General features: G+C 37.9%; 1 protein-coding gene across 3 annotated transcripts; it reads right to left on the reverse strand.

The window, feature by feature from the left end:
- Positions 1 to 2363: 2363 nt before the first annotated feature.
- Positions 2364 to 18998, reverse strand: vps4b (vacuolar protein sorting 4 homolog B). 3 transcript variants are annotated; one of them, XM_047369318.1, is made up of 13 exons: positions 18627 to 18998; positions 16243 to 16354; positions 14218 to 14315; positions 11941 to 12052; positions 10681 to 10831; positions 10502 to 10560; positions 10316 to 10435; positions 10059 to 10215; positions 9759 to 9907; positions 6865 to 6946; positions 6565 to 6784; positions 6326 to 6466; positions 2364 to 3811 (listed from the first exon to the last, which is right to left on the reverse strand). In XM_047369318.1, exons 1-13 carry the CDS (start codon positions 18645 to 18647, stop codon positions 3710 to 3712), a joined length of 1524 nt encoding a protein of 507 aa, XP_047225274.1. In that variant the 5' UTR covers positions 18648 to 18998; the 3' UTR covers positions 2364 to 3709. The 3 variants fall into 3 exon arrangements, with proteins under 3 accessions (XP_047225274.1, XP_047225273.1, XP_047225276.1); XM_047369317.1 differs by having other exon boundaries at positions 14218 to 14318; XM_047369320.1 differs by lacking the exons at positions 14218 to 14315; positions 16243 to 16354; positions 18627 to 18998 and adding an exon at positions 12860 to 13107.
- Between the last annotated feature and the right edge of the window lie 1902 nt (positions 18999 to 20900).

Consider the following 20900-nt stretch of genomic DNA (forward strand, 5'->3'; position numbering starts at 1 on the left):
TAAAGAAACTGGTAAAGGAGCTGGCTGTTCACAGGGTGCTGTATTCAAGCATAGTGATCGAAAGTTGAGTGATTTAAAGGAAAAGGTGCAGTAGAAAAAGGTGCACAACTATAAAGCCTTGATAGAACTGTGAAACAATGCTCTTTAAAGGTTTGGTGGAGATTCACCCTGCATGGATCGTGGTTGAAGTTAGTGCTTCAAGAGCCGAACCAGCAACAGCCAAGAGGGACGGGAGACACCCGAACCAAACCCTAACCATCAATACAGAGCACCAGGCTACCTCCGCCAGCACCATGTCTCACTCCCAACTCCCCCATAGGTTCATAAGTACCCCCAGAATCCAGCCCCCACCCTACACCACGAGGCGCCTTGGAAAGACCAGCGAGAGAAGCCAGAACCCAAACAATTGCAGTAACAAACCACATCAGGACCATTGTATATATGTACAATGGTTAAGGCACTAATTGGTGTTTACCGCCCTTCTTCCATCTCATGTCTTTTTAAGACAATTAGCTTGAACCGTTTTAAAGTTTCTCATGCTTGGACTTTACTTTAATTCAATGCTTAGTTTGTTCCAAACCTTCACACCACTGAATGAAATGCACATTCTTTTTATGCTTGTTCATCACACAAGGTTTTGAAATGTGTCCCTGTAATAATAGCAACCCCACCTTTCCCTACTCTCTCTCAACAAAAAGTGTTTGTATGATATTTTGTAGCTGCTTGTTTCTGGCTATATACATTAACTGTGCTTTTTGAAATTCTACCACATCTGGGAATTTTAGCAGGCAAAGGTTAATAAATCATTGATTAGTGTGATCAAGATGACCGTCCTTATAAACCATCCTAATGGCTCTTTTCTGGAGTGTGTATAACAGTTGGAGAGAAGACCTGTAGGTGTAAAGCTGTAGGTAAAATCAGTGAACAGTAGAGACTGTGTAGTGCTTTATAATTCAGAAAATGTTTTCTTTACTGAGAACAGAGATGCGTCTGCATATTTTAGTCTGAACACATTTAATGGGAAGTTTCCAGCAGATTTTGTAATCAATAATCACACCCAAAAATGTTATTTATTCTTTCCACCTTTAAACCACCAATTATGACTTACAAATCTATATTTCTTTTATCATTTTAAATAGCAGGAACATAGTTTTTTTTCTAAATTTAAGGACAATTTGTTTTACCAAACCACTTTTGTAGTTTACTTATTTCTGTGCTGTAAACTCTCTCCTGTACAGAAAATATTTGTATCATCTCCAAACAAAACAAACTGTAATACCTTTAAAACTTTGTCTTTTGAATAATAAACAGTTTTGGTCCCAATACTGACCCCTGGCGGACACCACAAGCAATGTCCAAGAATGATGACTGATATTTACCTATTTTCACAAATTGTTGCCTGTTACCTAAAAACCTCCTCTTCCACTCCAGAACCACACCCAGCACATCATAAATCTCTAGTTTCATGTATAATATTTTGTGATTAATCGTGCAATTGTCTTTTTTGAGGTAAACGAACAGACCTACTGCAAATGTTTTTTCTTTTATCTATGAAGCTGGTGATTTCCTCTGTTAATTCCCAGACCTCCAATGATGTGGATCAATGATGTGATATAAATCCATATCGACTATCAGAAAGTAGTTTGTATTTATAAATGAATGTATCCAGTCTATCAATAAAGATCGTGAGAAAGTGTGGTAGAGAAACAGGCCTGCAATTTGTGAATTGTGAGTAAACAAGTGCATCATTAACTATTTTGCCTGTTTTATTATCATTTGACCTTTAGCTTTTACATTTTTAAACAGGTAATATTTCTCTCTCCTCCACTGCTGAGAAACAATAAATTTGGATTTTTGATTGTAAAGTCATCACTCCATGTTATCCCAGGATCAGGGATGTCAAATATTTTCATTATTAGTAATAAAATATTATGGATAAGTTTTCCTTTGATCCTTTTCCAATAACATCGAGTAAATACCATTTGCTTTTAGTCTTATCTAATAATTTGCTATAATATTCCTGTTTAGATGTCCTTAAAATTATATTATTCTTAGTGAATTCTCTGTATGATTATTTTTTCACAGGCATTCTGCAATCCCTTTGTGATCTATAATACATCTGAATATTTACCTTTCTTTGTGTATTTTTTTTTATTGCAGTGTCTATCGTATGTAAATTTTGAGTGTATAATTAATCTATATTATACGAGTTTCACTTTTTAAATTGCAATAGTGTAACTTTTCAAAAATGATTGTTTAGGACTGAAACATACTCCATATTGTAAATTGCGTAAACTTGGCTTCTAAATAAACAACTTTTACAAATTGTCTTAGCAGAGCATTAAATAAAACACCACTTGACATAGCTTTTAACTTTTATTTACACAGAGGAAAGGAAAAAGAGAAAACTGGATGCATCAGTTACCTCTTCTCGCAGGAAAAGGCCCAAGAGATGGTTACATAAATGCGTAGACAGATATACACTGTAAAATAAGACAGTCCCCTTAAAAACATTACAGGAGGCAGTTTCTACATCTCAAGAGCAGAGTACATTTGCATACAATCTCTAAAAAGAGCATACTTGAAATGTACATATGTTGTACATTTCTTAGTTGTAGTGACAAAGCACTTGAAATATATTAGAAGAATGACTTAATTTTGAAATCAACCAATAAAAAACATGCATTTTCCTGAAAGGCACATGGTGCAAATGGCCACTTATGGCTATTTAAAGTGTAAGCTCAAAAATGCACGTCTTTGCTGTTAAGTACACATGAGGACCTCTTATCCGAACTGTCAATGTCCACCTTTCACCTCTCAATCCTGCTTTAAACCAAATATATTTTATTCCAACATAAGACCTAGTTTTTTGAAGTTTTCATCAGCAAAGCCTTTTAGTATAAATGAATATGTACAGTTGTCTATCGAAAGAAAACCTTATCAAGATGTAGAATAATTCAAAGCTTTTAGGTCCTTCAGGAATGCAGAAATAATGCTGGTTTACCCACTATGGTGATACTTTTTTTTAAAGGCCCTTGTTTTTTTTTTTTTTCAAATGATGAAAGGCTAAACACTTTGGTCTGCAACAAATGTCCTTGAAAACTGCATAAAGAACCAAAATATTTTTTCAGACTTTGATATCCAAGTCTGTTTCCAAGCTTTATAATCCCCCCCACTATTAGACAAGGATATTTTACCTACATATCTAATCCTAAATCCTGACTTCTTTGATTTGCACTGTGCAAAGTTTACCTATTACTGGATTTATAGTACAAGGTAAAAAACGCTTGTTTTATCTTCCAAACAAATGAGGATTATGTGAAGGGTAATGCATAAGGGATGTAGTCCATAAAAGAAGAACACGGATGTTGCTAACATGCAATAAAGGTGTTTGTCTTTTGTACGTTTCTCAAACCTCTTTTAGTATTCAGACCGTAAAAACTTTAGGTCTCTAGTACTTAGGCCAAATTAAGCCCTAAAGTTTCCAATGTGGGCTCTTAAGCAAGACAACTATATGTAGCAGGCTTTTGGTTTTCTTTGGGCTGGAGTGACTATAAAAAACAAAAACATCTTCCACCTTTTTAAGTGTGTACTTCCGTAACCCATGGGGCTTAGAGACTAATCAGGACGAGGCAGAGAGGAAAAAGGGTCAAAGACAGTAAAGAGACGATCACACTTCCATTGCTTTGGTTTCGCCTGTGGATCCGATCTAGCCTTCCTGTCCAAAGTCTTCTGTGAATTTTTTCAGTTTCTCCAAGTCCTGTTCGTTGACTGTTGGCTTTGTGTTGGACAAGGACCTCAGCATGTCAGACTAAGAGGAGGAAGAAGAAAGAAATTGTTCAAATATGTCCTTTTAGGAGTGTAAAGATTTATAATTAAGGCGTCATTTTTGATCACTTTGACATACAAGTTGGTGGATTGTTTTGAATGCTCAACTTTGCAACATTAACTCAACAGCAGTTTTCTTTCAAGTAAACAAGAAACAAAAAAACCCTCCTCTGTAATCAAGCAATAAAGTACCCAAGTTACTCTGGTGTTTATTAAAGGAATCTTCTGATCACTAGCAAAGTAATTCCACATTTATAGAAATATTTTTGCTTTAATTCAGAAAGGAAAATGAAAACCTACCATAAAATTATGGTAACATATTGCCCCCAAACCTCAGTAAAAAAAAAAAAAAAATGCAGCCTCCCTTGAAATGTGTAATTCCATGTCTATATAGATACTCATCAGATTGTGTTTTAAGGGAGAGTTACACATCCTTACTTAGAAGACTCAATGACCAAACTGTTTCCAGCCAAAACTAACTTTTTATTCTGAGGAGTATAAAACAAAAAATAAAAATTGACGTGCTGGAGGTTGTTTGAAAGTACAGGTCCTTCTCAAAAAATTAGCATATTGTGATAAAGTTCATTATTTTCCATAATGTCATGATGAAAATTTAACATTCATATATTTTAGATTCATTGCACACTAACTGAAATATTTCAGGTCTTTTATTGTCTTAATACGGATGATTTTGGCATACAGCTCATGAAAACCCAAAATTCCTATCTCACAAAATTAGCATATTTCATCCGACCAATAAAAGAAAAGTGTTTTTAATACAAAAAACATCAACCTTCAAATAATCATGTACAGTTATACACTCAATACTTGGTCGGGAATCCTTTTGCAGAAATGACTGCTTCAATGCGGCGTGGCATGGAGGCAATCAGCCTGTGGCACTGCTGAGGTCTTATGGAGGCCCAGGATGCTTCGATAGCGGCCTTTAGCTCATCCAGAGTGTTGGGTCTTGAGTCTCTCAACGTTCCCTTCACAATATCCCACAGATTCTCTATGGGGTTCAGGTCAGGAGAGTTGGCAGGCCAATTGAGCACAGTGATACCATGGTCAGTAAACCATTTACCAGTGGCTTTGGCACTGTGAGCAGGTGCCAGGTCATGCTGAAAAATGAAATCTTCATCTCCATAAAGCTTTTCAGCAGATGGAAGCATGAAGTGCTCCAAAATCTCCTGATAGCTAGCTGCATTGACCCTGCCCTTGATAAAACACAGTGGACCAACACCAGCAGCTGACACGGCACCCCAGACCATCACTGACTGTGGGTACTTGACACTGGACTTCTGGCATTTTGGCATTTCCTTCTCCCCAGTCTTCCTCCAGACTCTGGCACCTTGATTTCCGAATGACATGCAGAATTTGCTTTCATCCAAAAAAAGTACTTTGGACCACTGAGCAACAGTCCAGTGCTGCTTCTCTGTAGCTCAGGTCAGGCGCTTCTGCCGCTGTTTCTGGTTCAAAAGTGGCTTGACCTGGGGAATGCGGCACCTGTAGCCCATTTCCTGCACACGCCTGTGCACGGTGGCTCTGGATGTTTCTACTCCAGACTCAGTCCACTGCTTCCGCAGGTCCCCCAAGGTCTGGAATCGGCCCTTCTCCACAATCTTCCTCAGGGTCCGGTCACCTCTTCTCGTTGTGCAGCGTTTTCTGCCACACTTTTTCCTTCCCACAGACTTCCCATTGAGGTGCCTTGATACAGCACTCTGGGAACAGCCTATTCGTTCAGAAATTTCTTTCTGTGTCTTACCCTCTTGCTTGAGGGTGACAATAGTGGCCTTCTGGACAGCAGTCAGGTCGGCAGTCTTACCCATGATTGGGGTTTTGAGTGATGAACCAGGCTGGGAGTTTTAAAGGCCTCAGGAATCTTTTGCAGGTGTTTAGAGTTAACTCGTTGATTCAGATGATTAGGTTCATAGCTCGTTTAGAGACCCTTTTAATGATATGCTAATTTTGTGAGATAGGAATTTTGGGTTTTCATGAGCTGTATGCCAAAATCATCCGTATTAAGACAATAAAAGACCTGAAATATTTCAGTTAGTGTGCAATGAATCTAAAATATATGAATGTTAAATTTTCATCATTATATTATGGAAAATAATTAACTTTATCACAATAGGCTAATATTTTGAGAAGGACCTGTAGTCTGATTCTAACAGAAAATGAAGGAATGACAAGATTGCCCCATTTATGCATCAAAGCATTCGGCTAACCTTAGCATGTCTTAAATTAAACTCAAAAAAGTGTATCAAAGTACGTGCTAATGCCTCTTCTAGAGGGATGTAAACAGTGGGATTCTTAATGCATTTTTTAAGCAGGAAAAAAAAAATCCAAACAAAATATGAATAAATATTGGATGTGCCGATTCCCGATCAGAGCTGTTAAAATAAATAATAAATTTGACCAACTCCTAACTGGGAATGGTTGATTTGAGCATCTCCAATTAAGGTATTTGTTGAAATTGCAGTTTTTTCAATATTCTTACCATGGACACCAGAGGTTCCAATAGCTTCTCTCCAGGGACCTCCATCCAAGTCATTTCAATTGCGTTGGGATCACCAGGAGAGCATGGAGTCAAAAGGTCATCAATAGTAACATTTGGGTCAGTTCTGGATGCTCCTCGTTCCTTTTTTTTTAATAACACAAAAAGTAAGATAAAGTGAGATTAATTGTAATGTGTTATACAATTAGAATAAACCTTACAGGGGCTCTATGAAGACATACCCGTTTGAAGTGGGTTGCTGACTGGACCTTTCGAACAGGCTGCATTAGAGCATCTCTGACAATGATGCTGATATCTGCTCCTGAGTACCCATCTGTCTTCCTGCCCAGAGCAGCAAAGTCCGATTCTTCGAGGGTGTTGGGGGTCGAGCCCAGATTGAGTTTGAACATGAAGGAGCGAGCATGTTCCTCAGGCAGCGGTATGTAGATCCTCTTCTCAAATCTGAAACATTATTCGTTTGCACTGAGAACAGGATGGTGATGCCTAGACATGACATAGCTTTAAAACGTCTCAACATTTACCGTCTTCTAATGGCAGAGTCTAGAGTCCAGGGGATGTTTGTGGCTCCCAGCACCAGCACTCCCTCATTGTCATTACCAACACCTGTAAAGACGACAAGACTTAAATAACATTGATCAAAGCCACATACAGCTGAAACCAGATATCTACAAAGACTATATTAGAAGACGTTTCTTTCTCACCATCTAACATTAAATCAGACTAAACCTCTGCTGTTTAGTGTCCGGTAGGATTACTCAAATAAAATAATTTGTATTGGCTAAATCTGTGAAAATCTTTTTTTTAACTTGCATTAAATACAGAAGATTTCAACTACATGACTTGGGTCAAACATTGTGGATCTCCTTCAACGGACTTCTAATCACAGTTTGCTTGAATTTTGGCCCATTTCTCCTGACAGAACTGGTGCAACAGAATCAGGTTTGTAGGCTGCCTTGTTTACACACCTTCTCAGCTTTGCCTCCATATTGTCTAGGGGACAGATATCAGGGCTTTGTGATGGAAAACCTAAAACACTGACTTTGTTGTCTTCAAGTATAATAATTCTCTCTCTAATTATTCTGATATTAAGAAAAAACTAAATGAGTTTGGTAATCCTAACTGTTATTTTTAACTGTCTTAACCATGCATCTGTAAACTCATGTTAAGAATTAAAGTAAAAGTTGCCAACCTGAAATCGTGATGCAAAAATAGCTGAAAGATTTTCACACGTCATTAATTCAGACAGAGAGAGAGAGCAAAATGCGTACTTCCCCTTCTCACTACTTTTGTAACTTTCCTGCAGGCTTGTTGCATTAGCGAAGACACGAGTTTAAAAAAAAAAAAAAAACAAGAACAATTTGCATAACTTTCTCAAAAATGTTAACTTTGATGAAATGTAAAAACAAATGTTTTAGATGTTTTAAAGAGGAATAAAATGTTTTGGGGGTTTACGTGCAAGAAAACTGTTAAAAATGTGATGACATTAATACTAAAGGCTCTTTGTCAATGAGAATGGTCTACTGCATTTTTACAAAAATCTATACAGGTCCTTCTCAAAATATTAGCATATTGTGATAAAGTTCATTATTTTCCATAATGTAATGATGAAAATTTAACAATCATATATTTTAGATTCATTGCACACTAACTGAAATATTTCAGGTCTTTTATTGTCTTAATACGGATGATTTTGGCATACAGCTCATGAAAACCCAAAATTCCTATCTCACAAAATTAGCATATTTCATCCGACCAATAAAAGAAAAGTGTTTTTATTACAAAAAACGTCAACCTTCAAATAATCATGTACAGTTATGCACTCAATACTTGGCCGGGAATCCTTTTGCAGAAATGACTGCTTCAATGCGGCGTGGCATGGAGGCAATCAGCCTGTGGCACTGCTGAGGTCTTATGGAGGCCCAGGATGCTTCGATAGCGGCCTTTAGCTCATCCAGAGTGTTGGGTCTTGAGTCTCTCAACGTTCTCTTCACAATATCCCACAGATTCTCTATGGGGTTCAGGTCAGGAGAGTTGGCAGGCCAATTGAGCACAGTGATACCATGGTCAGTAAACCATTTACCAGTGGTTTTGGCACTGTGAGCAGGTGCCAGGTCGTGCTGAAAAATGAAATATTCATCTCCATAAAGCTTTTCAGCAGATGGAAGCATGAAGTGCTCCAAAATCTCCTGATAGCTAGCTGCATTGACCCTGCCCTTGATAAAACACAGTGGACCAACACCAGCAGCTGACACGGCACCACAGACCATCACTGACTGTGGGTACTTGACACTGGACTTCTGGCATTTTGGCATTTCCTTCTCCCCAGTCTTCCTCCAGACTCTGGCACCTTGATTTCCGAATGACATGCAGAATTTGCTTTCATCTGAAAATAGTACTTTGGACCACTGAGCAACAGTCCAGTGCTGCTTCTCTGTAGCCCAGGTCTGGGGAATGCGGCACCTGTAGCCCATTTCCTGCACACGCCTGTGCACGGTGGCTCTGGATGTTTCTACTCCAGACTCAGTCCACTGCTTCTGCAGGTCCCCCAAGGTCTGGAATCGGCCCTTCTCCACAATCTTCCTCAGGGTCCGGTCACCTCTTCTCGTTGTGCAGCGTTTTCTGCCACACTTTTTTCTTCCCACAGACTTCCCACTGAGGTGCCTTGATACAGCACTCTGGGAACAGCCTATTCGTTCAGAAATTTCTTTCTGTGTCTTACCCTCTTGCTTGAGGGTGTCAATAGTGGCCTTCTGGACAGCAGTCAGGTCGGCAGTCTTACCCATGATTGGGGTTTTGAGTGATGAACCAGGCTGGGAGTCTTAAAGGCCTCAGAAATCTTTTGCAGGTGTTTAGAGTTAACTCCTTGATTCAGATGATTAGGTTCATAGCTCGTTTAGAGACCCTTTTAATGATATGCTAATTTTGTGAGATAGGAATTTTGGGTTTTCATGAGCTGTATGCCAAAATCATCTGTATTAAGACAATAAAAGACCTGAAATATTTCAGTTAGTGTGCAATGAATCTAAAATATATGAATGTTAAATTTTCATCATGACATTATGGAAAATAATGAACTTTATCACAATATGCTAATATTTTGAGAAGGACCTGTAGGTTAAAGCTTACAAGGGAGAGACCTTCTGACCTTCAGACAAAACACTGCTGATTAAGTCCACCATTTCTCACATTCTATATGTTGCAGTGTCCTCTACAAAGATACTCAGCCACACATTAATCCTTCGTCTATTGTTCACTTGTAACTTGCTTCGGAAAGTAAAACTTTAGAAGAATGTAATTTGGTATAACGTAACATCGGATTTTACTGTTATCTCACACTGACAAATACCTAAAGAATACATTTCTTACCATCTGCGTTAAATGACCATTGATAACTGCTGTCACTGTTTACACTCACCCTGCATCTGAACAAGGAACTCCGTTTTAATTCGGCGAGCAGCTTCACTCTCGTTTTCACTCCTTGAACCACACAACGAGTCAATCTCATCAATGAAGATGATTGAAGGCTTGTGCTCCCTCGCAAGGGTGAAAAGATTCTTCACCAATCTGCAAAGTGGAAAAAGTGTTTCAGACACTTAAACAGCAACTCCTTTAAAAAGATGATTTTTAAAAAATAAATTACATTATTCTTTATTATTCATCAGGGGAATATATCCACATCCTTTTTACATTAGGTACTACTGTTTCTAGAACCCACTTTTCACTCTCTCCCAGCCATTTGGAGACAAGGTCCGATGAGGAGATTGAGAAGAAGGTGGAGTTGTTTGCCTCTGTTGCCACAGCTTTAGCTAGGTAGGACTTTCCTGTACCTGGAGGCCCAAAGAGCAGGATCCCCCTCCACGGGGTTCTCTTTCCTGACGGGTACATTAAAAACTCATTCAAATTACTGCCATAAAATCAATAATCATTTAACAGACAACTAATGAGATAAACATCCCATCATATAAGGTATACCTGTGAAAAGGTGGGGGAATCTGATTGGAAGAATGACAGCCTCTTTTAAAGCCTCCTTGGCTCCCTCTAAACCAGCAACATCGTTCCATTTGATGTTTGGCTTCTCCATAACAATTGCACCTAAAAAGGAATTTCATAGTAGATTACCATAATCATTAATTTGAAAAAAATGTTCCAACTACAAACCTGAGAGTTGATTTTGGAATTTCTTTTTCTCTGGATCATCACCCTCATCACTTTCATTCCTGGGCACAGCAAAATAAACATTAATGAATCTGCTAGCCTTGATTACATTTTCATTGTGATGAATGGAAACCACTTCAACAACAGACACACACAGCCTTCGGTCACACCCATTAACACACCCTTTGTCATCTGACTGAGACTCTTTGACAGGTTTAGCGGGAGGAGGTTTTTCTTTCTTCTTGAGATGTTCCTTCAGCTTCTCTGCTCTGTCCAGGTATTCAGCACATTTTGCCCGGATGCTTTGTTTTGCTTTGTCTCCCTGGGTCTCATCTGTCAGAGATTCACAGAAAATATATATATATATAAATAAAAAGTTCAGTTAGGTATGAGAAAAGAAGAAATGATCATTCTTAGTGTCTTGTCCACTGATTCAAATAAATATTTTATACTGACACATTGGCATTTAACCACTTCTATTTTATGCATATTTACTATAACCGTTGCAAATTAAATAATTTTTCTTTCCAGTTATGTGTTTCAACGAATTATGGAGATAACTGTAAAAACAACACCTTTATTTAAGTATAATAAAATTTAATATTTTTTTCTGGAGACTTTAAATTACAACATATTTCCATTTTGTATTCTGACCCCCTTTTGGGCCTGTCAACCCTTATGAAATCTGAGATTTTATGACCTCTGATCAAAGGTAGATATTATTTATTGAAGTCAATTAACCACATTTTCTTACAGAAAACTATTTGTAGATTCTAGAAAATGACTAAATGACTTGTTGAAGTTACAATACGTCTCCAACCTGCAGCTCTAAAACTATACGTTTCTCTTTAGCCTCTCTACAGTGGCTCCTAATAATAGCATCTGATAGCAAATACTATTTGACCAAATATTATAGAGCAATGAGCTAATAAAAGCAATATGAAAGACTAGTTAATTTTCCATAAATATTAAAAAAAGACCAATTTGGTCTCATCCTTGTCAAATTATTTTTCACTTGTAATTTATTTTCCTTTGTTTTAAGGTCTTTCATAAAATTAACTATGTTTTATTTAATTTCACAATAAAACTAATTTTAAACCATATATTTTCCTTAAAATCTATTATCTTTTTTTTCTCAGGGTCAAAAAGGATTTGCACCTCCACAAAAATTGTATTTATTGAGAACAATAATAAAAATGCTTCTTTGGACTGTAGAGATTGGTGACCCCTTGCAGTGGTGTATATGAATTGACGCATTGTGGATACAAAACGCCCCATGGCAGATGCCACCCATTTGTGCTTGAAAATGTCTAAGGGCAAACTGTTCAGCACCTCCACATTTACTGATAAAAATGCTATAAAATACACAAAGACCTAAAACTGAAAATTATCAGACGATAATTCCTGATGTGCTAAATTTGGTTGGTAGCACGTTCTCTTACATTTTACGACGTGAAGAAAGTACTGAACAGCAGCCTGATACAGACGCAGCGCCTCCTCATAGTTCTGAGCTTTATCCTCCTGAGCTGCCTTGGCAGCAAGATCAATCGCTTTCTGAAATAAGAGAAAAACAACCACCTTAATCACAAAATGTTTGCTTAACTGATGTTAAAAGAAGAAAAACATAGCTGAATGAAATTCAAGGTGCATATGTTTGTATGCACATTAAACATGACAACATGACAAAATTAGGCAGAAATTAGGTAACTTCACACTAGACAGAAAAACATTTGTCTTGGTACGAACGTACCCCTTTTTACACAGTGACATAATCTCCTTAGATCACTTACTGTTACACCTGTCCTGTCTGTTGAGATCAAACACATGACAAGATCCCAAAACAAATTTTCAAAGTATTTGTTTCATTTCCTTTTCGCTGGTCAATTGAAAAAAATGTCCAACTATTAGTTTTTTAATAGCTTTAGCTATAAATTAATTGAATAAATGAAAATACTGCAGTATTTATTCCCCAATCAAAGGCCACATAAAGCAAGTTAGCTAGTGAAAGTAATCTAATTAGTTACCTTTAGAGTAAATAAAACCTCAAAAAACACAATACAACAGATGTGCCACAAAAGCCTCAGCATATATTAAAAAATTGATGTCAGCAACTGTTGGCCTCTATTCATAACAAATCAACTGCCGAGCTGTCAGCTAATTTAGCTAGCAATGCTAATTAGCCACCATCGTTACAGACGATACACTCTTTCAACATGATTAAAAAGAACAATATCTTGCAAAACGTACAACTAACGGCCCGCATTTGTAGTTGACAACTCCTATAACAGTTTAGGTAGTGATGTTTAGACGTAAAAAACTTTTTTCGTTTTAGCCAAGCTCAAAGGTTGGTCGTCCACTTACCTGTAAATTGTTGTTGGCCATAACGGCTAAATCACCGGCTCAAATACCCCACGAAAACGCAACACCACCGTGGAAAATATACTTTTAAACACTCAACGTCAAAATTGAGCCGCACATATAAACTGCTAGCTGGATAATCGAGGTTTTCAGCCGACTTGTTTTCGTTTGTCAGATCGCCTCAAGTAAGAATAGGGAAGCTACTTCCGCACTGAAAAGTCGACATTCGCGTGCGCGGAATGTGATGACGTCAAGACGTCAGTCCAACAACGCCCTTTCCTTTCCGAGAAGAAAAAACAATCTCATTCTGATTTACAAAAGCAGATGGAAGACAAGAGTATAAATGGCGGATATTTCCCTCGACAACATACGTGTTATTTTCTAGATGTATTTATTAAGTGCATTTCTTAATTTCTTCTCATTGTTAGCAGGCAGCATAAGGGAAACACTAAGAAAATCCCAGAGTTCTGAGACTGATCACTGAGGTTTCTAATATTTTGAGATTTTTCCCATACATTTGTTACAGCTGAGCTCTGTCATCCTCTTTATGACATATTTTTTTTTTTGCTACACTTGTCATATCATGGTTTCTTTAAACCTTGTTAAAAATAAGAATCTAACTTGAGGTTTTCTTGTTTTTGGTGTTATGGTTTACCTAAGTCTTTAAACATTGCATTTTGAAAAATGTATTCATGGTTATACCTTACCAAATATTTGAACATAAGTTAGCCTTCAATAGGGTTTATGCATGATTATTTTGCCTTAATAACTCATCTTATGCTGTTTACTAAGTTGTGTGAGTTGCGCATTTCAAATTATCCTGTTTTGGTTCAATTTTAGCTCTTTCATCTTCTGAAGTTATCTTGTGTGCTCTTTATTTTTCTACGATGAGCTGTAAAAGATGAATGACCAGGTTAAAAAATAGTAAGACTATCTTACACATAGATAAATAGTTGGTCAGTTAGATACTGTAAACACATTTTATCCTTTTGAAAATATATAAAAGCTTTGTTTTTTTAATAAACAATTACAAGTTAGACAAACTGATTTTATTAAAATTCCTATGCATGCTAATGTTTACTCTGCACATTTCCGGTGATGTGAGGAATACGATGCCTGTATGGAACATAGACCGACTATAACATAACCTGCCTGTCTTTTTGAGCAAACATGTCATACTATAAAAAACCTCTGAGGCGTAGTGGTAAATTTTATGAGCCCATGCGATGTAATTTGAACTGTTTAGATTTGATATGTGTGGATATACCTCTGAAGACCTACCATTACCAATATAAAACATAGTTTATGCGCCATTGTCACAAGTAACACTGTCCACATGAAATAAAATGCAATGTAATGACCTCGTTATTCACTAGGTACTCTTGTAGTTCTTCCACTCTGTCCAGATACTGTTTACATGTATCTCTAATCTTCTGGTTGCCATCTTTCCCTTGAGGTTCTTCTGAAATGTACAAAAAACACAAATTTTACTAAAACAGACATTTTGCCAACACTCGTCATGAACTATCTCTTATTGTATCATAATGTTGACACTTGAAAGCCTCGATCCAATTAAAACAGCTCAGAAGATTAATACTGTTTATCTAAACAAAAGAGTTTTAACAATTAAGCATTTAGATTTACAAATACAAGTATAAATCAAGCAATGGCATTAACATATAATCTGAAACTGTAAGGATGTGGGGAGAACAAGTATTTGATACACTGCCGATTTTGCAGGTTTTCCCACTTGCAAAGCATGTAGAAGTCTTTCATTTTTATCATTTTTATCACTCTTCAACTGCGAGTGATGGAATCTAAAACAAAAGTCCAGAAAATCACATTGTGTGATTTTTATGTAATTAATTAGCATTTTATTGCATCACATAAGTATTTGATCACATAACAACCAGTAAGAATCACGGCTCTCACAGGCCTGTTAGTTCTTTAAGAAGCCTTCTTGTTCGCCACTCATTACCTGTATTAACTGCACCTGTTTGAACTCGTTATCTGTATAAAAGACACCTGTTCACACACTCATTCAAACAAACTCCAACCTCTCCACAACTGCCAAGACCAGAGAGCTGTGTAAGAACATCAAGGATAAAATAGTAGACCTGCACAAGCCTGGGATGAGCTACAGGAAAATAGCCAAGCAGCTTGGTGAGAAGGCAACAACTGTTGGCGCAATTATAGGAAAATGAAAGAAGTTCATGATGACGGTCAATCTCCCTCGGTCTGGGGCTCCATGCAAGATCTCACCTCGTGGAGCATCAATGATCACGAGGAAGGTGAGGGATCAGCCCAGAACTACATGGCAGGACCTAGTCAATGACCTGAAGAGAGCTGGGACCACAGTCTCAGAGAAGACCATTAGTAACACACTACGCCGCCATGGATTAAAATCCTGCAGCGCTCGCAATGTCACCCTGCTCAAGCCAGCGCATGTTCAGGCCCGTCCGAAGTTTGTCAATGACCATCTGGATGATTCAGAGGAGGAATGGGAGAAGGTCATGTGGTCTGATGAGACAAAAATTGTTTTTTGGTCTAAACTCCACTCGATGAGTTTGGAGGAAGAAGGATGAGTCCCCAAGAACACCATCTCTACCGTGAAGCATGGAGGTGAAAACATCATTCTTTGAGGATGCTTTCTGCAAAGGGGACAGGACAACTGCACCGTATTGAGGGGAGGATGTATCTCCCCTCAATACGGTCTCCATGTATCAGGAGATCTTAGCCAACAACCTCCTTCCCTCAGTAAGGGCATTGAAGATGGGTCGTGGCTGGGTCCTCCAGCATGACAATGACCTGAAACACACAGCCAGGGCAACTAAGGAGTGGCTCTGTAAGAAGCATCTCAAGGTTCTGGAGTGGCCTAGCCAGTCTCCAGACCTGGACCCAATCGCAAATCTTTGGACAGAGCTGAAAGTCCGTATTGCCCAGCGACAGCCCCGAAACCTGAAGGATCTGGAGAAGTTCTGTATGGAGGAGTGGTCCAAAATCCCTGCTGCAGTGTGTGCAGACCTCGTCGAGAACTACAGAAAGCATCTGATATCTGTAAGGGGAAACAAATGTTTCTGTACCAAATTTTGAGTTTTGTTTTTCTGATGTATCAAATACTTATGTCATGCAATAACCTGCAAATTAATTACTTAAAAATCACACAATGATTTTTCTGGATTTCTGTTTAAGATTTTGTCACTCACAGTTGAAGATCACCCATGATAAAAATGAAAGACTTCTACATGCTTTGCTAATGGGAAAACCTGCAAAACTGACAGTGTATCAAATATTGCTCTCCACTATGTACAAAATGGCATGCCAGTAATACAGAAGAAGATAATGTTCGTCTGACATCAGTATGTGTCCCAACATTTAAAACGCACTTTTCAAAATATGAAGAAAATACTTGACAGCATGCTTGTAGGATTGAATGGCTTCCTCATAGTTCCCAGCCTGGTCCTCCTGTGAAGCTTTCTGTGCTACAGCAATCGCTTTCTGAAAGAGCAAAACATTCTATCACACTTTGCAATATGTATTAAATTGTAAAGTCGGCTAATTTCTAATGTCAAGGCTATCTTTTTCACTCTTAAATTTGTTAGCTTGTCCCTTAATGGTTGCCACAATTCAATTAAGTGTTATTTATATGGTGCCACTTAACAACACGTCGTCTCAAGGCACTTTCCAAAGTTCATTCAATCAAATCACAGATTTCAAGGTACATTAATCCTAATTAGCAAACAGTGCAGTCAGTTTAATTTATTATTCAAATTGGTTAACAAGTTTTTATATCTAAGGAAACCCCGCAGATTGGATCGAGTCAGTGACTTCCAGCATTCACTCATACTGAGCATGCACGTAGCGACAGTGGAAAGGAAAACTCCTTTTTAACAGGAAGAAACCTCCAGCAGAACCAGGCTCAGTGTGAGCTGCCATCTGCCACGACCAACTGGTGGTTTGAGAGAACAGAACAGAAGCACTGATCCAGGAGTACTTTCTATGGGAAGGAAAAGTAAAACATTGTGGTAGTAGCTCCTTTAGTGGCTTCATCTAGGAGAGAAAGACAGCTAAGCAGATGAACTCTAAGCCTGCTTTCAAGTCTAGATTATGAAAGAGAGCATATACAGTTAGACGCAGTAGAAGCTCAGCCAGTAGCTATGTCTAGGAGAGAGAGGGTTAAACACTGACAGACAAGGCCAAGTGTATCATCTGTAGAAAGAGAACATTAAGTTGTTGGCAGCAGCAGCTCAGCCGATACCCCCTCCAAGAAGGTGCCACAGCACCAGGCCAAATATAGCTTCTAGGATGGAAAAAATTAATTACAACTAGAAGAATATGAAGAATAATAAAGAATAAAGAGAAACAGGAACACTATAAATGTAAATGCTGTGGGCATTCACACTAATAGATTATATCCCACCATCTCACCTTATCACTAAACTTCTCTTCCATCACATTGGCTCTCTGTATATCCTCTTTCCGTAACACCTACTGTTTCCTGCTTTCCTCCTCCCTGGCAGCTTCATACCCAAACTTGTTAGTCCAATATATCCACTATCCCTCCTATGTGTTTGCCCAAACCATCTTGGCCTTACCTTTTTGACTTTTTGTCCAAACACATCAACCTTAGATGTCCCTCTGATGCACTTATTCTATTCCAATCATTTTTTGATCACTTGGAATGAAAATCTTAATGTCTTTCAATTAGCCAGTTCTTAGTGCCAAAATTTAGTTTTGTAGTTCTGTTTGTTTTTTTTAAGTCATGTTTAGGTGTAACTACAATGCACTGAAAAAGTATTTATACCTCCTATACCCAATGAGAGCACCAACTAGAGAAGCAGCCATGAGGCCCATGGTAACTCTGGAGGAGCTGCAGAGATTCATAACATAGGTGGAAGAATCTGCTGACAGGACAACTATTAGTCATCCACTCTAGAAATCAGATCTTTAAGGAAAGTGTGGGATGAAGACAGGAATTGCTGAAAAAAAGCCATAAGAAGTTTCATTTTCAGTTTGCCACAAGCCATGTGTGGGACACAGCAAACATGTGGCAGAGGGTGCTCTGGTCAAACGAGACCAAAAACTGATTTTTTTTTTTGGCCTATATGGAAAACTAATACTGCACATTATCCCTGAGAACATCATCCCCACGGTGACATGTGGTGGTTGTAGTATAATGCTGCTGGGATGCTTTTCTTCAGCTGGTGCAGGGAAGCTGGTCAGAGTAAAGTGGAAGTTAGAAGAAGCTAAATGCTTTACCAGACCTTTAATCGAATAGTTCAGATCAAAAGTAGGGGTTTATTCTGACAAAGATAAACTGCACTCACTGCTGTTTTTCACACAAAACTAAAATTATCACCGGGATTGTTACTATTTTTTTCACTGTTGGCAGCAGTAAATCTATTTATCTAGATTTTTAAATACTATTTATTAGCACGTTTATCGTTTAGTGTGAACTGTGGAAAAAAACACGCACAAGGAAAAGTGTAGTTCACAACTAACATAAGAGAGATACAGAGATTTGCTGTGTAGGGTACATGGTTATGATTAAAAGTGTTGCCATTATAACAATCTGAGTGTATATTCCCTGCCTAAAACATCAGATAACTATACTGTATCAGATCCCACAATAACACTTTTAGATGAATCAGAAAACCGCAGTGGGGAAAGCAGAACATGGCATGTATAAAATACAACTTCTGTTCTAAGACAATCAGATGTCAAAATGAAACCAGAAAGTACCGGTCCTTCGGAAAGTTCTACATCCTACCTGGAGATTTGTTGGCTCCATGCGGAATGGCCTATTAAAAGTAGAAAATATTGAACGGATGATCCTGGCCAGTGCTCTTTGGTTCACACTGTCAGTGTCGCTACGAACAGTTCCTGTTTGCTTATCGCTGCCTCATCGCTGCAATAGTAATGGATTCGAAAAGCCAGTCTGCCTGGCCCGTCAGAAGAATGGTAAAAATGGGACCAGAAAGCACTCCTGCCAATGAGTCACCACCGCGCAGCTCATTTGTTGATGTCCAAGTTATAAACACAACAAAAGTTGCTAAGCAGATCTCTAAAATGTACCCAATTTTTTTTTCGATTTTTAATTTCGCTTTCACGTGGTGTCATAAACAGAAGCAAGAACCGTTTGACATCTGTTTTGTTTTTAAGTGAAATGAAGCTATTGTTGCTGCGACTTGAAAGATCGCGACACTCAGGAAACTGAAATCAAGATCTGAACTTTGTGCCATGTAATGCCAATGTCCTCCACCAGAGGGTGGTCAAACATCACTGGCATGATCCACGTCACATGTTTGACGTCATGTTTTATCTATACTAAATCAGTTTCTTTCCTACTTATTTTTGTTTCTTACCTGCAAGATAAAGAATAAATAAATAGTATTATAAAGACTTCTTCTGCTTTAAATGCCATACTAAAAGCGGTGACCAGCACAATGGTTTTCAAATGATGTTTTTCTTAAATTAAAACACACAGTTCTGGTCAGAAGTTAACACACACTCATGACTAGCATGAACGACAAATGAGTTTGGGGTGTTTGATGACAAATTTTAAATGTTCTTTCCCCAGAATGGACTGATAATACAACATACAACTGTGGTGGATTTTTGAAGAAGAATTAATTCCTCTAATTCACACAGGGTCAGAATTATAAACACAGAATAAATTTAAACATTGTCTCCCACTGGTATTGTAAATATATACATTTCTATGCCAAGTTGCATAGAAACGTCATGCTTTTTCAACCAACAGCAATGTCTTGGCAAAACTGTGGCTGGGTTTTTGACTGCTCTTTTAATCAGAAATTTTACTGGATATTTAAACTGGTTGGTTTCCTGGTACAGGCCAAGCTTTCTAGTACAAAGCATACATATTCAATGGCAATGATTTCAGGGGCATACCAGAAACATAATTATTCTGCCAATTTATTCACTCCAAAACCTGTTTCGGTGTGTGTTTGGGATCATTCACCTTTTGAAACATCCAGTATTGTCCAAATGCAACTGTCAAGCTGTTCATTAATTTGAAGTGGACTATTTGGAGTAGGTGTGGGCGATGTGGGTTTAAAATTTTATGATGATATTTTCTGGCAGAATTGTGATAACGATAAAAGTGTTGAGAAATAAACTATGTATAACTTTTTTAGGTACCTGCTTGGCTGTGACTGGCACAGCAATCATAACGTCACAAACACAAATACTGCTCTTGAAAAATATACTTTGAATTAGGCTTCTTTATGTAACACCTGTTACATAACAAATTGTGATTTTCATCACTAAACTGCATTTAATCATATTTTTGAATTTATGGATAGTTATTGATGCACTCATGTAACAAATAGTGGAAAAAATGGTAAAAATAACAATCCCAACAATACAGTCAGTTTTTGGAGTTTTTAAACATCATTAATAGGAAGTTATTGTAGGCACAATAATTCAAAATTCTTATCATGACAAGAATATTTTCACAAAAAATGATAAACTATAAAATACATGCCCACCCCTATTTGGGTGGTAGTCCTCCTTGCTCATTATCCACTTTATGGATGTACAAACTACACTGGCAGCAACACCATGCTTGACAGTTGTTCTAGTGTACTAGGGTTTGAAAGCATCACTGTTAGTCTATTAATAATTGCTTCTTTCTTGCTCTGCCTTATCTCAGGCCAAGTTATTATTAAACTTGCTTCACTAAGATTATTATCTGGATATGGCAGCATCTGATGATGTTTAGCTTTAAAGTTTTAGTCCTTAAATAAACACTATGAAACCTCTACACTGTGAAATCACAAAACAAAAATATGTTTTTTTGGTATTGGGATCAACTCAGATTTCGGAAAGCACAGTATTTAAGTAGCTTAAAAAGCTTAAGTTTGCTTCTCTATTCAGCTCCTCTGTGTTAATTAGTCTTCGTCCCTCAGCTCCTCTGCTCTCACTCTTCCTCAGTTGCTCCTCATTTCCTCTGATTAGTTGTTCTGGGTAATTGGTCATCTACTATGTGTATTAGCTCACTGGTTTCCTTTGTTCTCTGCTG

This window comes from Girardinichthys multiradiatus, chromosome 6, assembly GCF_021462225.1.
Source record: "Girardinichthys multiradiatus isolate DD_20200921_A chromosome 6, DD_fGirMul_XY1, whole genome shotgun sequence".
NCBI lineage: Eukaryota > Metazoa > Chordata > Actinopteri > Cyprinodontiformes > Goodeidae > Girardinichthys > Girardinichthys multiradiatus.

Bases quoted from the DNA above. Each gene is read 5' to 3' on its own strand.
- vps4b (XM_047369317.1), bottom strand. From the start codon at position 18,647: ATGGAGCCAACAAATCTCCAG. The intron at 10,832-11,940 runs GTAAGAGAACGT...AATCTCTGACAG, and splicing joins CTTTCTTCACGTCGTAAAAT to ATGAGACCCAGGGAGACAAA. The intron at 3,812-6,325 runs GTAAGAATATTG...TCCTCCTCTTAG, and splicing joins TGGAACCTCTGGTGTCCATG to TCTGACATGCTGAGGTCCTT.